Raw genomic sequence first — 16,352 nt, forward strand, 5'->3', positions numbered from 1 at the left:
GATTACTAATAGTCAAAACTGATTATGACCTAAATATTGATTTATGTAATTAAAACATTGCCAATCTCAAACCCATACCCCATTCATTTGCTCAATAAATACTTATTGAGCACCTATTATGGTCCTAGCACTATTAAAGAGGCTAGGGATTCAGCAGTGGACAAAATAAATCTGTGACCACACGGTGTTTATATCCTTGTGTCCAGGAGACACAGAATAAACAATAAACATATAAGCATATAGTGAATGTGTCCTTAGTCATAAGAGCTATGTAGAGAACAAGAAAGCAGGGCAAGGGGAAAAGAAAGTTGGATGTGCCATTTTGTAAACAGTGGCTGTGGAAAATCTCACTGAGAAGGTGGCATTTGAACAGACTGAAGACAGAAGTGATTGGGTAAGCCATGTAAATATTTGGAGAAAGGGTGTATGAGGCACAGACGAAAGCAAGAGCAATGACACTGAAGGGGGAGGACACTTGATGTGTTTGAAGAACAGCAAGGAGCCTGGTATGTCTGGAGCAGAGTGAACTAGGCAACAGTTGACTGATGATAGGGTCAGAGAGATTGTTAGGTAACCAGATTACCTAAGGCCTTGGAGGTTATTACAAGAATATTGCTATTGATCTGAGTGAGAACGGGAAGCATTGCTCTCTGGTTTTAAAAGAGTCTACAGTAGAGTGAAAACAGCAGGAAGACATGTTGGAAGACCAGATGGGAAGCTTCTGCAATGGAAGCAAGGCATCATTGTGGCTTGGGTGATAGGGTGGGTGCTGAAGGGTTTATCCCAACAGGTATTCAAATATCCTGGTAAAATCAAAGTATTTTGCCTATTCATTGACACTCCTCAAAGAGTAATTAATATCTATATAAACTCTACAATTTTTTTTTTCTGTTTTCTTTTTTCCTACCTATTCATAAAGCCAGCCTTCCTGCATACTTCTTCCCCATATTATTCAGGTGATTGTTGGCAGAGAATGAGAAGATTTGGAAATTTAAAATATCTTATTTGGGATTTCCTTTTTCCTAATTCCAAATGCAACATATTTTTATTGTAGGTAAATTAGATAATAAGAAGCAAAATTTAAAATGACAAATCCCTAATAGTCAATGGTGGTTGCTACCTTGGTGCACATCTGCATGTCTTTCCAGATAGTTTTTTCAAAAATTTGATAGCAAAATATGTATTGTTTTGTAACATTATTTTTAAATCAATAGAACATGTTTTCTTTTTCAATAAACATTCATCTACATCATTTTTATGACTAAAAGATATGACTAGTGGACTATATCATTTATTTTACAGTCATTTATTTCTATGTTTAGTCACCATCTTATTAACAATTTCTTGAGTACCAACGTTTTATTACAGGGAATTTTACAGTAAAATTTCATCCAGCTAACTATTGACCACATCTTTAATTATTTCCATGGGCAAACATTTTTAAGTGAAAATTGTTTAAGATTATGCTTATTTTTAAGGTTTTTAAAATATATTAAAAATTTACAATTTGAAAATTTGCACAGTAATAACTTGTAAATTTTATGCCAACTAACAGATTATGCAAATATCTGATTTGTACATTTTAAATTATAAAAATATTTTAAATCTAAATTTTTAGATTTATATCAAATATTAGATTCTTTTTTGTTAATCTTTGCCAATTTAATGGGTAAAAATATGAATATATTCCTGTAATTTACATTTTTTCTTCAATTTACAATTGAAGTTGACCATTTTCTCCTGAGTTTAATGGCCATTTATTTTCCTCCTGCTGAAATCTGTTTGTGATTTCTGCCCCTTTTTATGATAGAGCATGCTCTGTTTCTTACTGACTTCTAAGATCCTTTTATGTATTAAGGAAACAAGCCATCTGTTGATCATATAATACATATATATTCCCAGTTTGATGTTTGAAGTGAGTTTTAATATGCAGAAGGTTTTCTAAGTTTATATAGATAAATAAGGAAATTTCCTTTATAGCATTTTTGTGATCAATTAAAAAATACTTCACCCCAAGATTATATAGAAATGTAACACAATTTTTAATACTTTTATAGTTCTTTATTTTACTTTTAAATATTTAAAATATTATGTTACTTCGATAGGAATCTCATTTAATTTTTTTTCAGAAAGTTAATCCAATGATGTGAGAAGACTCTAAAATATATTAACATAGACTTACATTTTATATATATATAAATGTGTATATATATATATATATAATATGTGGATATTTAGCTACATGGTTAGATATGGTGGACACAGTCACTTTTATTTTTCTTCACTTATTATTAGGCATGGAAGAATAGAAATAAATATAACTTCAAAAAGAAGCTAGAAAATAAAGCTGAGGAAAGGAGAAAGGAATTAATGAGGATAATTCTTAAAAACTTGGAATTAAATTTAAATTTAAAATTTGGCAAATAAAACATATTAAACTTAAAATTCAATCCAGGCGATAAAGGCAGATAAACCTCTAGAAAGAATGGTCAAGGGGAGAAAAATAAACTTTGAGTAGAAATTTGGATATTAGAAATTATCCATGGATACTGGAGAACAACATACATAATTTCTACTTGGAAGGTTCGGTAAATTTTGGCCAAATCAACCTTATCAAAGACATTATAACATTTTTAGCAGTGGATCTTCAGCAACAGTATACAGTAGAGAAACTTCTGAAGTCAAGTTAAAACAAATAAATAAACTTGCCTTTGTTTCATTCCTTATGACCAAACTAATTAGATTTAGTATAAATCCTTGTATCACATTTATTTTTAAAAGGGTACAGGTAATTCTGATTGAAATAAGCACTCTATTCTTTTTTTTTTTTTTTTTTTTTGACATTTTTATAGCTACATGATCTTGTAAAAACTGGTGAAAGTAAGCGAAAAACTTCTGTGACTATTACATTTCTATCCATTTTCCTTGCTATGGTTTTTTATTTTCATCAATTTTAAGGCAGCAACAGTAATAACTAATTGCTGAGCATGCACTATGTTCTGGCACTGTCTTTTTCATCCCCACAACCACCCTCTGAGGCAGGTACTAGTAATACTCGCATTTTATAGATGAACAAATATGGTAAAGAAGCCAACATAGTAAGCAGTAGTGTTGGGATTCTGTGCCCAAGTCGCCCTGTTCCTCATTATGGTATAAAATCTTTGTGTCCAAAATGTTTTTGTCTTAAATTTGACTGCTATCTTATATAAATACCATAAACCTTGCTTTATTTTTAATTTGTATGTGGTCATATAAGTTTCCACACTGACTTTTTGGTGTCATTTCGTTTTATGTATCTCTAGTAAGCACCACATAAGTTGAATGTGAGTTTTTACCCAGTGGAAAGTCTTTACAACTTTTGTAAGAATAGAAGTTTTTAATGATTTAGTCTGCATGATCTTCTCAATTAATAGTTATGAATCTCTCTCTTAAATACATCTCTGATTTATATATTTAGTAATTCCCTAATTCTTGCTAAATAAAATGTGAAAACCAGCAATGCCTCTGGGCAAGTTCATAACAAAAACTCATTGCTTTAATCCCTTTTTACCCCTGATAATATTCCTTGTTCTTCAATTATTCCATTCCAATCCTATTAAATTAATAGAGAGGTTCTGCTGTTGCATTGTTCTCATTTTGTCCATTACAAAACTGAGCCACAGACATGATGTTAGTTGCAAAGGTTTCACACCGAGTCCGTGGGAGAAAAAGAACTAGAATCAAGGTCGCCCTGCTTTTGTGCTTTTTCCTCTGCTGTGTCCTCTCTTTTCTTTAAAAAATATATAAAGAGGAGAATTGCATGAACCTGGGAGGTGGAGGCTTCAGTGAACCAAGATCACGCTCAGGGCACATTCCAGCCTGGGCGACAGAGTGAGACTCTGCCTAAAAAAAACCAAAAACAAACAAAAAAAACTGGATCATCATGGCAGATACAAGGCAGGACTAGATTACAACTCTGGACAGAGCAGTGTGTGGAGGCTTGCACTGTGAATTTTAGCTCCAGATGAACTGCAAGAACAAACCAGCAATCCCGAGAGGACTCACAGACCCTCTAAAGGAGGCAGACTGCTCCTGCGGGACCTGGGAGACACGCCAAATACTATGAGTGCCCCAACTGCTAGTAAGTGGGAAGGGAGACCCTCCTCTCCCGAACACACCCTCACTGGAGAAACTGAAAGTCTGTTTGCAGAAGAAGTTTCTGACCTTACCTGGAGCTGAGTCAATTTCGAGAGCTGAGTGAAATACAGGGGTAGAGGAAGTAGCAGAAAGGCACTGGGAGCTCGCTGGGTGCCCAAGCAGCCCATTCCCGCCTGGCACCACAGGGTTCCATCGGGAGGGTGGCCAAAGGAGCAGGGGGTAAAACTCCACAGGGAGAAGGACATCTGTAGCTGAACCTTGTAACAATTTGAACTGGGCAAGAAGCCTCCTGGCCAGAGCTCGGGGGAGGGTGCACAGCTGGTGTGCAGACTCCACAGGTGGGGGAAGACCCAAGCCCTTTTGTTTCACAGCTGGGAGGTGGGTATCCTTGAACAAGTTCTCAAGCCCATCTCACCCACTGCCTGGAAACAGACTCAGGGCTGTTGGCAGAGGCCCGGTGGGAGTGAGACCGGCCCTTCAGTTTGCATGGAAGCTGCATGAGGCCATGACTGCCGGCTTTCCCCCACTTCCCTGACAACCTACATGACTCAGCAGAGGTAGCCATAATCCTCCTAGGTACATAACTCCAGTGACCTGGGAATCTCGCCCCCAACCCCGACAGCAGCTACAGCAAAACCCACCCAAGGAGAGTCTGAGCTCAGACATGCTTAGCCCTGCCCCCACCTGATGGTCCTTCCCTAGCCACCCTGGTAGCAGAAGACAAAGGGCATATAATCTTGGGAGTTCTAGGGCCCCGCCCACTGCTGGTCCCTCTCCACACTACTATAGCTGATGTTCTCTGGAAAGCACCACCTCCTGGCAGGACACCAACCAGCACAAAAATAGATCATTAAACCACCAAGGTTAAGAACCCTCATGGAGTCCATTGCACTCCCCCACCACCTCTACCAGAACAGGCACTGGTATCCATGGCTGGGAGACCCACAGACAATTCACATCACAGGACTCTGTCAGACAACCCCCAGTGCCAACCTGGAGCAGGGTAGACTTACTGGGTGGCTACACCCACAAGAGAGACAACAGTCACTGCACTTTGGCTCAAGGAAAACCACATCCATAGGAAAAGCGGGAGAGTATTACATCAAGGGAACACCTTATGGGACAAAAGAATCTGAACAAGAGCCTTCAGTCCTAGACCTTTCCTCTGCAGAGCCTACCCAAATGAGAAGAAACCAAAAAATCAGCCCTGGTAATATGACAAAACAAGGCTAACACCCCGAAAAAAATCACACTAGTTCACCAGCAATGGATCCAAACCAAGAAATCCCTGATTTATCTGAAAAAGAATGCAGGAGGTTAGTTATTAAGCTAATCAGGGAGGCACCAGAGAAAGGCAAAGCCAAATGCAAGGAAATCCAAAAAACAATACAAGGAGTGAAGGGAGAGATATTCAAGGAAATAGGTAGCTGAAAGAAAAAACAAATAAAAATTCAGGAAACTTTGTACACACTTTTAGAAACCTGAAATGCTCTGGAAAGTCTCAGCAATAGAATTGAACAGGTAGAAGAAAGAAATTCAGAACTCAAAGACAAGGTCCTCAAATTAACCCAGTCCAACAAAGACAATGAAAAAAGAAAAAGAAAATATGAGCAAAGCCTCCAAGAAGTCTGGGATTATGCTAAATGACCAAACCTAACAATAATTGGTGTTCCTGAGGAAGAAGAGAATCATAAAAGCTTGGAAAACATATTTAGAGGAATAATTGAGGAAAACTCCCCCAGCCTTGCTAGAGTCCTAGACATTCAAACACAAGAAGTACAAAGAACACCTGGGAAATTTATCACAAAAAAATCATCGCCTAGGCACATTTTCATCAGGTTATCCAAAGTTAAGACAAAGGAAGGAATCTTCAGAGCTGTGAGACAGAAGCACCAGGTAACTTATAAAGGAAAACCTATCAAATTAACAGCAGATTTCTCAGCAGAAACCCTACAAGCTAGAAGAGATTGGGGCCCTATCTTCAGCCTCCTCAAACAAAACAATTATCAGCCAACAATTTTGTATCAAGCGAAACTAAGCATCGTATATGAAGGAAAGACATAGTCTTTTTCAAATGACAAATGCTCAAAGAATTTGCCATTACCAACTCACCACTGCAAGAACTGCTAAAAGGAGCTCTAAATCTTGAAACAAATCCTGGAAACACATCAAAACAGAACCTCTTTAATGCATAAATCACACAGGACCTATAAAACAAAAATACAAGTTAAAAAGTCAAAACAAACAAACAAAAAAACCAAAAGTACACAGGCAACAAAGAGCATGACGAATGCAATGGTACCTCACTTTCAATACTAACATTGAATGTAAATGGCCTAAAGGCTCCACTTAAAAGATACAGAACTGCAGAATGGATAAGAGCTCACCAACCAACTATCTGCTGCCATCAGTAGATTCACCTAACACATAAGGACTCACATAAACTTAAAGTAAAGGGGTGGAAAAAGGCATTTCATGCAAATGGACACAAAAAGTGAGCAGGGATAACTATTCTTATATCAGACAAAACAAACTGTAAAGCAACAGCAGTTAAAAAAGACAAAGAGGGACATTATATAATGGTAAAAGGCCTTGTGCAACAGGAAAATATCACAATCCTAAACATATATGTACCTAACATTGGAGCTCCCAAATTTATAAAACAATCACTAATAGACCTAAGAAATGAGACACACAGCAATGCAATAATAGTGGGGGACAATAATATTCCACTGACAGCACTAGACAGGTAATCAAGATAGAAAATCAACAAAGAAAGAATGGATTTAAACTATTCCTTGGAACAAATGGACTTAACAGATATATACGAACATTCCACCCAACAACCGCAAAATACACATTCTATTCAACAGAGCATAGAACTTTCTCCAAGATAGACTGTATGATAGGCCGTGAAATGAGCCTCAATAAATTTAAGAAAATTGAAATTATATCAAGCACTCTCTTAGACTACAGTGGAATAAAACTGGAAATCAACTCCAAAAGGAATCTTCAAAACTATGCAAATACATGGAAATTAAGTAACCTGCTCCTGAATGAGCATTGGATCAAAAACGAAATCAAGATGGAAATTTAAAAATTCTTCAAACTGAATGACAATGACACAACCTACCAAAACCTCGGATACAGCAAAGGTGGTGCTAAGAGGACAGTTCATAGCCCTAAATGCCTACATCAAAAAGATCAAAAGAGCACAAACTGACATTCTAAGGTCACACCTCAAGGAACTAGAAAACAAGAACAAACCAAACTCAAACCCAGCAGAAGAAAGGAAAAAAGCAACATCAGAGCAGAACTAAATGAAATTAGAACAACAACAACAACAAAAATACAAAAGACAAATGAATCAAAAAGCTGGTTCTTTGAAAATAAAATTGATAGGCCATTCTCAAGATCAACCAAGAAAAGAAGAGAGAACATCCAAATAACCTCACTAAGAAACAAAACAGGAGATATTACAACTGACCTCAGTGAAATACAAAAGATCATTCAAGGCTACTGTGAACACCTTTACACACATAAACCTGAAAACCTAGAAAAGATGGATATATTCCTGGAAAAATACAACCTTCCTAACTTAAATCAAGAAGAATTAGATACCCTGAACTGACCAATAACAAACAGCAAGATTGAAATGGTAATTTAAAAATTACCAACATAAAAAAGTCCAGGACCAGATGGATTCATAGTAAAATTCTACCAGACATTCAAAGAAGAATTGATACCAACCCTTTTGATACCACTTCACAGTATAGAGAAAGAAGGAACCCTCTCTAATTCATTCTATGAAGCCAGCATTACCGTAATACCAAAACCAGCAAAGGACAACCAAAAAAGAAAATTACAGACTGATATCCTTGATAAACATAGATGCTAAAAATCCTTAACAAAACACTAGCTAACCAAATCCAACAACATGTCAAAAAGATAATCCACCATGATCAAGTGGTTTTTATACCAGGGATGCTTTAACATACACAAGTCAATAAATGTGATACACCACATAAACAGAATTAAAGACAAAAATCATGTGATCATCTCAACAGATGCAGAAAAAGCATTTGACAAAATCCAGGATGCCTTTATGATTAAAACTCTCAGCAAAAATTGGCATACAAGGGGCATACCACAATGTAATAAAAGCCATCTATGACAAACCCACAGCCAACATAATACTGAATGGGGAAAAGTTGAAAGCATTCCCTCTGAAAACTGAAACAAGACAAGTATTCCCACTCTCACCACTCCTCTTCAACATAATACTGGAGGTCCTAGCCAGAGCAATCAGACTAGAGAAAACAATAAAAGGCATTGAAGTCAGTAAAGAGGAAGTCAAACTGTCCATTTGCCGATGATATGATCGTTTACCTTGAAAACCCCAAAGACTCCTCCAGAAAGCTCCTAGAACTAATAAAATAATTCAGCAAAGTTTCTGGATACAAGATTAATGTACACAAATCAGTAGTTCTTCTATACACCAACAGCAGCCAAGCAGAGGATCAAATCAAGAACTCAACCCCTTTTACAATAGCTGCAAAAAAAAAAAAAAAAAGAAATACTTAGGAATGCCTAACCAAGGAGTCAAAAGATCTCTACAAGGAAAACTACAAAACACTGCTGAAAAAAATCATAAATGACACAATGACACAAACAAATGGAAATACATCCCATGCTCATGGATGGGTAGAATCAATATTGTGAAAATGATCATACTGCCCAAAGCAATCTACAAATTAAATGCAATCGCCATCAAGATACCACAAACATTCTTCAGAGAATTAGAAAAAACAATTCTAAAATTCATATGGAACCACAAAGAGCCTACATTGCCAAAGCAAGACTAAGCAAAATGAACAAATCTAGAAGCATCACACTACCTGATTTCAAACTATACCATAAGACCATAGTAACCAAAACAGCATGATACTGGTATAAAAATAGGTGCATAGACCAATGGAACAGAATAGAGAACCCAGAAATAAACCCAAATACCTATAGTCAACTGATCTTTGACAAAGCAAACAATAACATAAATTGGGGAAAGGACACCCTATTCAACAAATGGTGCTGGGATAATTGGCTAGCCACACATAGGGGAATGAAACTGGATCCTCATCTTTCACCTTATACAAAAATCAACTCAAGATGAATTCAGGTCTTAAACCTAAGACCTGAAACTAAACATTCTACAAGATAACATTGGAAGAACCCTTCTAGACATTGGCTTAGGCAAGGATTTCATGACCAAAAACCCAAAAGCAAATGCAATAAAAGCAAAGATAAATTGCTGGGACTTAATTAAGCCAAACAGCTTTTGCACGTTAAATGGACAGTCAGCAGAGTAAACAGACAACCCACAGAATGGGAGAAAATTTTCACAATCTATACATCTGACAAAAGACTAATATCCAGAATCTACAATGAACTCAAATCAGTAAGAAAAAAACAATCCCATCAAGAAGTGGGCTACGGATATAAATAGACAATTCTCAAAAGAAGATATACAAATGGGCAATAAACATATGAAAAGATGCTCACCATCACTAATGATCAGGGAAATGCAAATCAAAACCACAATGTGATACCACCTTACTCCTGCAAGAATGGCCATAATGAAAAAAACAAAAACCAGTAGATGTTGGAGAGGATGCGGTGATCAGGGAACACTTCTACGCTGCTGGTGGTAATGTAAACTAGTACAGACACTATGGAAAACAGTGTGGAGATTCCTTTAAGAACTAAAAGTAGAACTATCATTTGATCCAGCAATCCTATTATTGGGTATCTACCTAGAGGAAAGGAAGTCATTATTTGAAAAAGATACTTGCGCACGCTGTTTATAGCAGCACAATTCACAATTGCAAAATCGTGGAACCAACCCAAATACCCGTCAATCAATGAGTGGATAAAGAAACTGTGATATATATATTTTTGGTGAACAATATGTTACACCTGTAGTATTAATTAACAAATTTATGCCCCTGGTTTAATACAGCTGCAGGTTTTTTCCACCAACAATTGCCATTTCCCCCAAAAAACATTCACTGAAAGGACTTTTTCAATCAAACACATTTTTTTTAGGAAGGATTAAAGCACATAAAACATAGCCATTCATGAATAAAGTAAAACATAGTGGGTTTGTGGTAGGCATAGACATATGATGTGGTGAGGTCCTCTTCAAACGTGAGGGACTGACAGAATAGACTCAAAATGAATATTGGTTGAATGAGCACATACAATGCAGGAGTGCAATCGGTGTAAAATTTCTTTAGAGACATTTTTAAGAGAGGCAAAGGATTTTAGTTTTATTGCACCTAGGTGGTTTGAGCAGCAGTCTAAAGCATAGTGACAATGCCGATGCCTGTTTTCTGTCTAGGATCTGCGAGACCGCCTGTGGGACATTTGTGACGCACGGAAGGAAGAGGCAGAGCAGGAGCGGCTTGACATCATTAACGAGAACTGGTTACAGGACTCTCTTGGAATGACAATGAACCATTTCTTTTCCCTGATGCAGGTAAGAGCAGTGGTCACAATGACCCAGGCACTTCCCTTCACAGCCTCATCCCTCAGTCCCTCATATGACACTTTCTTGGGAATATGAGAGATCTGTTCAGGGCTCATTTTGGTATAGCACTATGCCTGGTATGAGCTCCAACTCACCGAGAAAGCTAGCTGAAATAATACATTTTGGTCCAGCCCAATATGCACCCAAATTGGAAGCATCTCAAGCAACTACCCACCAGCGTTGCTCCAGGTGGCCTAGATATGTAGAAAGCCACAGTAGAAATAGTGTCTACAACTGAGTTACCTCACCAGACTCTCAAAGCAGACCCCTTAAGTGGACAAAGAAAGCCCAGGAAAGCAGCCTGACCACAATAAACATAGGCAAGATCAGGCCAGGCAGACATTTGATTTCTGAAAATAAAAAGTTTTCCAATACTGGACTAGAAAAACAGACCATAATCAATGCAACCTGATTAACTTATATTTGCAGCCTATTAAGTTAAAAAAAAAATTGCACAGGACAAGATTAGAAGACAGGTACTGATTTTATTCTGACACCATTGCCAGCAATCGGGGAGAAAGCACAAACCCAACTCTGCCAAGACAAAGGGCTAGAGAGTTTTTAAGAGCCAGAGTAGGTTAGAAGGTATGGGTCATAGGCCAACTGTGTTTGCCAATTGACGTTATCAGAAGGAAAAGTCAACTTTCTACAATCTTCATCACAGGAGGTAGTTTTAGGACTTGAAGCAATGCACCCAGTGAAGTTAGGCTCCTACTCTCACACAGGAACTGGGAGACAGAGGCACTGTATTCCTTGATGATTAACTACATTACAAAGAGATGGTTTTTAGGTCCTTGAGAAAGACATTCTTTTCTGGGTTGTACAAATGGTAGGAGGCTTTTGAAAAGATTTACATGTCAAAAGAACAGTGAAAAGATTTACAACGTCAAGTTTTCTTAAAGCAAATGCTCTAACAAAAGGGAGGTGGGGCCTAGAGTCAGGAAGCAGCCTGTCTAAAGTTAGGTCAAGCTGAAGAGAATATGAAGGCTGTCTTCGTTCAAGTTGTGTGTACACGAGTATTTTTTTCCTAAAATAACAGGAGTGAAGATAGAGAATGGAAAAGGGTACATTTCTGGTCTTTAGTTGATTTACTTAGATAAAGAGATACTACAGGAAATGAGAGTACTTATCTGGCAATCCCTACAGCTAGTGCATAATAGGTGTTCAGTAAATGTCTTTTCATCAAAGGGCCAATACATGCTGATACTTCCAGTCTTCAAAGGGACAATTCATGGCTCAGGCATAGGCCAGACCACAGAAGGTCTGAAATATCAGCAGTAATCTGAGAGGCAGGAGCAGCCCCTAAGGTAGGAGGTTTCAAGAAATCAGGATACCAGGACATTGAAGACCCCATGCAGCCATGTTAGGAATCTGGATTGGAAAGAGAAGATGGAGTTAGAAAGATGTCATCCAAAGCAGAGGACAAAGCTGGGCTACAACCAGGAGGACAGATCCACATGGCATGAGTTGTATGCAAAGATTAAAGTGAGGTGCCTAAGCAGCCTAGACCAGTCTGGATAGCATCCCCATGACATTGGTTTGGGCAAGCAAAAAACAAGTATTATAAACAGTTGTATCAAAAGCTTATGGCAGAAATAGCTGAAAACCAATAATGAAGGCAGATACTTTTTATGAATCATTCTTGATTAACAGCAATACATACCACCTTTGGAAATGTTATATGACTCAATATTTCAATAATCCCTAGGTATAGGACTTTTATCTTGAGAAACTGAACTAATATCTAAGACCAACAAGGAATAAAGAGGAAAAAGCAGTAAATAAAAGCTAACATTTACTAAATTCTTACTATGTATATGCCAGGCACCATTCTAAAGATTTTCATGTAGAATACATTAAAACTTCCCAACAAGTTTTCACTCTTGCACCCAGGTTGGAGTGCAATGGTGCAATCTCACTTCACTGCAACCTCTGCCTCCTGGGTTCAAGCGATTCGCCTGCCTCAGCCTCCCAAGTAGCTGGGATTACAGGTGCCCACTACCACACCCGGCTAATTTTTGTATTTTTAGTAGAGACACGGTTTCACCGTGTTGGCCAGGCTGGTCTCGAACTTCTGACCTCAGGTGATCCATCCGCCTCGGCCTCCCACAGTGCTGGGATTACAGGAGTGAGCCACCACACCCAGCCTACTGCAAGTTCCATTATCTTCATTTCACAAATGAAGAAATTGAGACAAACACAGGTGAAACAATTTGCCCATCTGACTTCAAAGCCAGTACAGTAGCTCCCCCTTCTCCTCAGGTTTATTTTCCATAGTTTGTTACCCACAGTCTGAAAATATTACATGGAAATTTCCAGAAATAAATAATTCATAAGTTTTAAATTGTGCTCCATTTTGAGTAGTGTGATGAAGTTTCACACTGTTTCATTCTGTCTTGCTCAGAATGTGAATCATCCCCCTGTCCATAGTATCCACCCTGTAGATGCTACCTGCCCATCTGTTAGTCACTTAGTAGCCAATTTAGTTATCAGATGAAAAATCATAGTGTATATAACGTTTGGAACTATCTGAGGTTTCACGCATCCATTGGGCGTCTTGAAACTTATCCCCCACCCCCATGGATAAGGGCCTGTCTACTGTATTCCTAACCACTGCTTTATTGTTCAAATAGTTGAAAGTTTGCCACATAGAACTGAGGAGAGCCTTATTTTGCACTGATCAATAAGATCCTATAAAAACCAAGGGTGGAAATTACAAAAGAGAAGGTTTCAATTCAATATTTAAAGAAAGAGCCTAATGAACAGCCCATCAAGTAACAGACTTTGGAGGCAATGAGCTTTTTGTCCAGGATGCTCAAAAGCAGAAGTTTGCACATGGTTTTGGAGGAACAGTGGAAAGTACACTAGAGAAAGCCTTCAAGAATCTGCGGTATTGGATAACAGACAGCTAGACAAATGTATCCCAAAGCAGGTTCCATAGACATTACTCCTACAAGATGTTTCACAAAACAAGGACTCTGTGATCAAATGACTTTGGGAAGTGCTATCTACTCTAGCCTTCCTCTCCCTGGGAGATTGACAAGTGTATCAGCGTGTTTAGATATCGAAATGCCCTACAGGAAGGAAATCCTTTTTCTATTTCTATTTTCTACACTATTTGACCTTGAGAAGTTTTTTTTTTCTTCCCCAACAAGGTACTCATTAACTGCCTATAGGACAAGTTTTCTACAAAATGTATTTTAGAAAATGCTATGCTAGATAATTTCTAAAATTCCTTTTAAATCTAAGATTCTGTCACAATTAAAAATCTTAAGAGAAAATATTGTTTACTAGTTATCATAAGTATAACAGGAATTTTGATTAATTCTGCCTTTATGAAAATCTTGGATATAGTAAGGCATCTTATTCAGATTTAGTTAATTAAATTATGCCTTCTAAAAATAAATTAATATTTTGCATAAGATAATCACTACAGTAAGGTAAGCCTAAGGCACAGAGAACAGCACTGTCCCAAATACCAATTGTATAAAAGAAGCTCTACTAAACCTAATCTTTATTAAATAGTTTAGTTCTATAAGTTAAGGAGGAAATAATTTCCTGATTTCCAAATTTATTTACTAAATAATACAATGCTATGATTTAATGACTAATAATTTTTATAACCTCAACACACTTATTTTAATTCCCCAAAGTTGTCAATATTCAGTTTGTACAAATTGGGTTTCTATAGGATCCAATTCACCATAAATGTGGCATTCTGCAAGTTCTCATAATTTACAAGACTCATTTTTCTCCTCTGTTTTACCAAACCTAAGCATGACAGGTGCAAACACTTATTATCAAACTGTAGGATTTGTTCATACATTAATATTTTAAAACTTAATTTTGTTGTTTTGCAAGGAAAGAGAAAAAGGTTTAGTTTTTCTTGTCATTTCAAAATGCTAGTTTAAAAAACTACTTAAATATATATTTATGTTTAAAATCCAAGGAGACTATTGAAAATGTTCTGTAATGTGAAACAATACATAAATGGTACTTTTATTTTTTAACTTAGATGCACGTTCACCAAATTAATTTTTTCCTGTTTCAGTCATTTGGTTAGAAAAGTTGAATAGTACAGAAAACAGCTTTTTCCAGGAGCAATTTGGCTTAACCTTTTCTATATCAATCACAGACTTACTGAAACTGTTCTTGTCTTTTGTTGTAGACCACAGTAAAAAACCAGACTTTTTTTATTCTGTACTGTGAATATGGCAATAAGAGAATATTTCTTGATATTTTACAAAATAAGTAGTGACATAATTGTTTGATAAATGTAGGGATCTCTTCATAAATATCTTTGAGTTTGGTTTAGATAAGGCTTTGAACATTAGGTCAATTTTGTTTTTCTTTTTAAAATGATGCTTTCTGTAATTAGCAAGATATCATGGAATTCATCTATGTAAAGAGCGTCAATATTTTAGGCCCTCGGGTACTGATTTAAGTAGCCCAGGTGACTAAAGTCTGGAGGTCATGTTTGCACTAACAAAGAGAAGCACAGATATACACCATATTGTTCTAAACCCAATGGGAGACCAGGTTGAAAAATACCACATTCTACATTTGTGTTGTTGGCACTGTGCAGAATCTCACTATGCACACACTTCAGCGTATGCATACCACAAAAGGAAATGACCTTTGCTGACAGGGAGTCACAACAAGGGAATGACCGATGCTCACCTTGCCACCAGCTCCTCTGGGTTGCTCCATTTTTCACAAGGTACTTACTGGCAAAGCAAGCAGAAGGGTTTAGCTGTGAGCACTGGAGGAACTGAATTATCTCTCTTCTCCGCATATTGAACAACAAAGGAAATTGTGGAAAGAAAACTATTCTTTAGACTCTATGTTGCCGGGCGCAGTGGCTCATGCCTGTAATCCCAGCACTTTGGGAGGCTGAGGTGGACAGATCACCTGAGGTCAGGAGTTCGAAACCAGCCTGGCCAACATTGCAAAACCCTGTCTTGACTAAATATACAAAAATTAGGAGGGCGTGGGGGCAGGGCCCTGTAAACCCAGCTACTCAGGAGGCTGAGGCAGGAAAATCGCTTGAACCCAGAAGGTGGAGGTTGCAATGAGCTGGGATCATACCACTGCATTCCAGCCTGTGTGATAGAGCAAGACTCTGTCTCAAAAAGGAAACAAAAAAAAAAAAAAAAAAAGAAGAAAGAAAGAAAAAAAAAAACTTTATGTTGCCCTTTGTCGTTTCTCCACAGCTAAGTTAAGTTGCTCTAGTGAACCAGAACCTAGTGTCTTTTTGTATTTGTATTTTGTATTTGTGTGTATAGTGTTTTTTGGCATCTCCCAAATCAACTCATATGCTACCCATGGCAAAGAAGTTTGCTACTATATTGGCTGATTGAATCTAGGACACAGGAATTGCTAATGTTAAAATAGTGAATAGCATGCATTACTTGAAACATCATGTATCCTGTAACTGTCACAATGTCAAGAGGCATAGAAAAATCATTTTGTTAAGTAGAATCATGTTTCATAAATATAGAGAATGCAATCACTAGTTACCTTTAATTTTAATGAAAATCTTAGATATAGACTTATAACCAATGCTCCTTCTTAATTTCCAGAAAATTATTTTCAATGTAAATGTTTTCGAACTCGCACTTTCAGAGGC

The 16,352-nt window shown here is 37.3% G+C and overlaps 1 protein-coding gene across 1 annotated transcript in view; it reads left to right on the plus strand.

The window, feature by feature from the left end:
- Positions 1-16,352, plus strand: part of SPEF2 (sperm flagellar 2) — a 196,068-nt gene that overhangs the window by 125,964 nt on the left and 53,752 nt on the right. The window contains exon 24 of the mRNA XM_025387975.1: positions 10,535-10,672. Coding sequence (XP_025243760.1) covers positions 10,535-10,672 — 138 coding nt within the window. The remainder of the gene's footprint in view (positions 1-10,534; positions 10,673-16,352) is intronic.

Source organism: Theropithecus gelada, chromosome 6 (assembly GCF_003255815.1).
Source record: "Theropithecus gelada isolate Dixy chromosome 6, Tgel_1.0, whole genome shotgun sequence".
In the NCBI taxonomy this organism is placed as follows: Eukaryota; Metazoa; Chordata; class Mammalia; order Primates; family Cercopithecidae; genus Theropithecus; species Theropithecus gelada.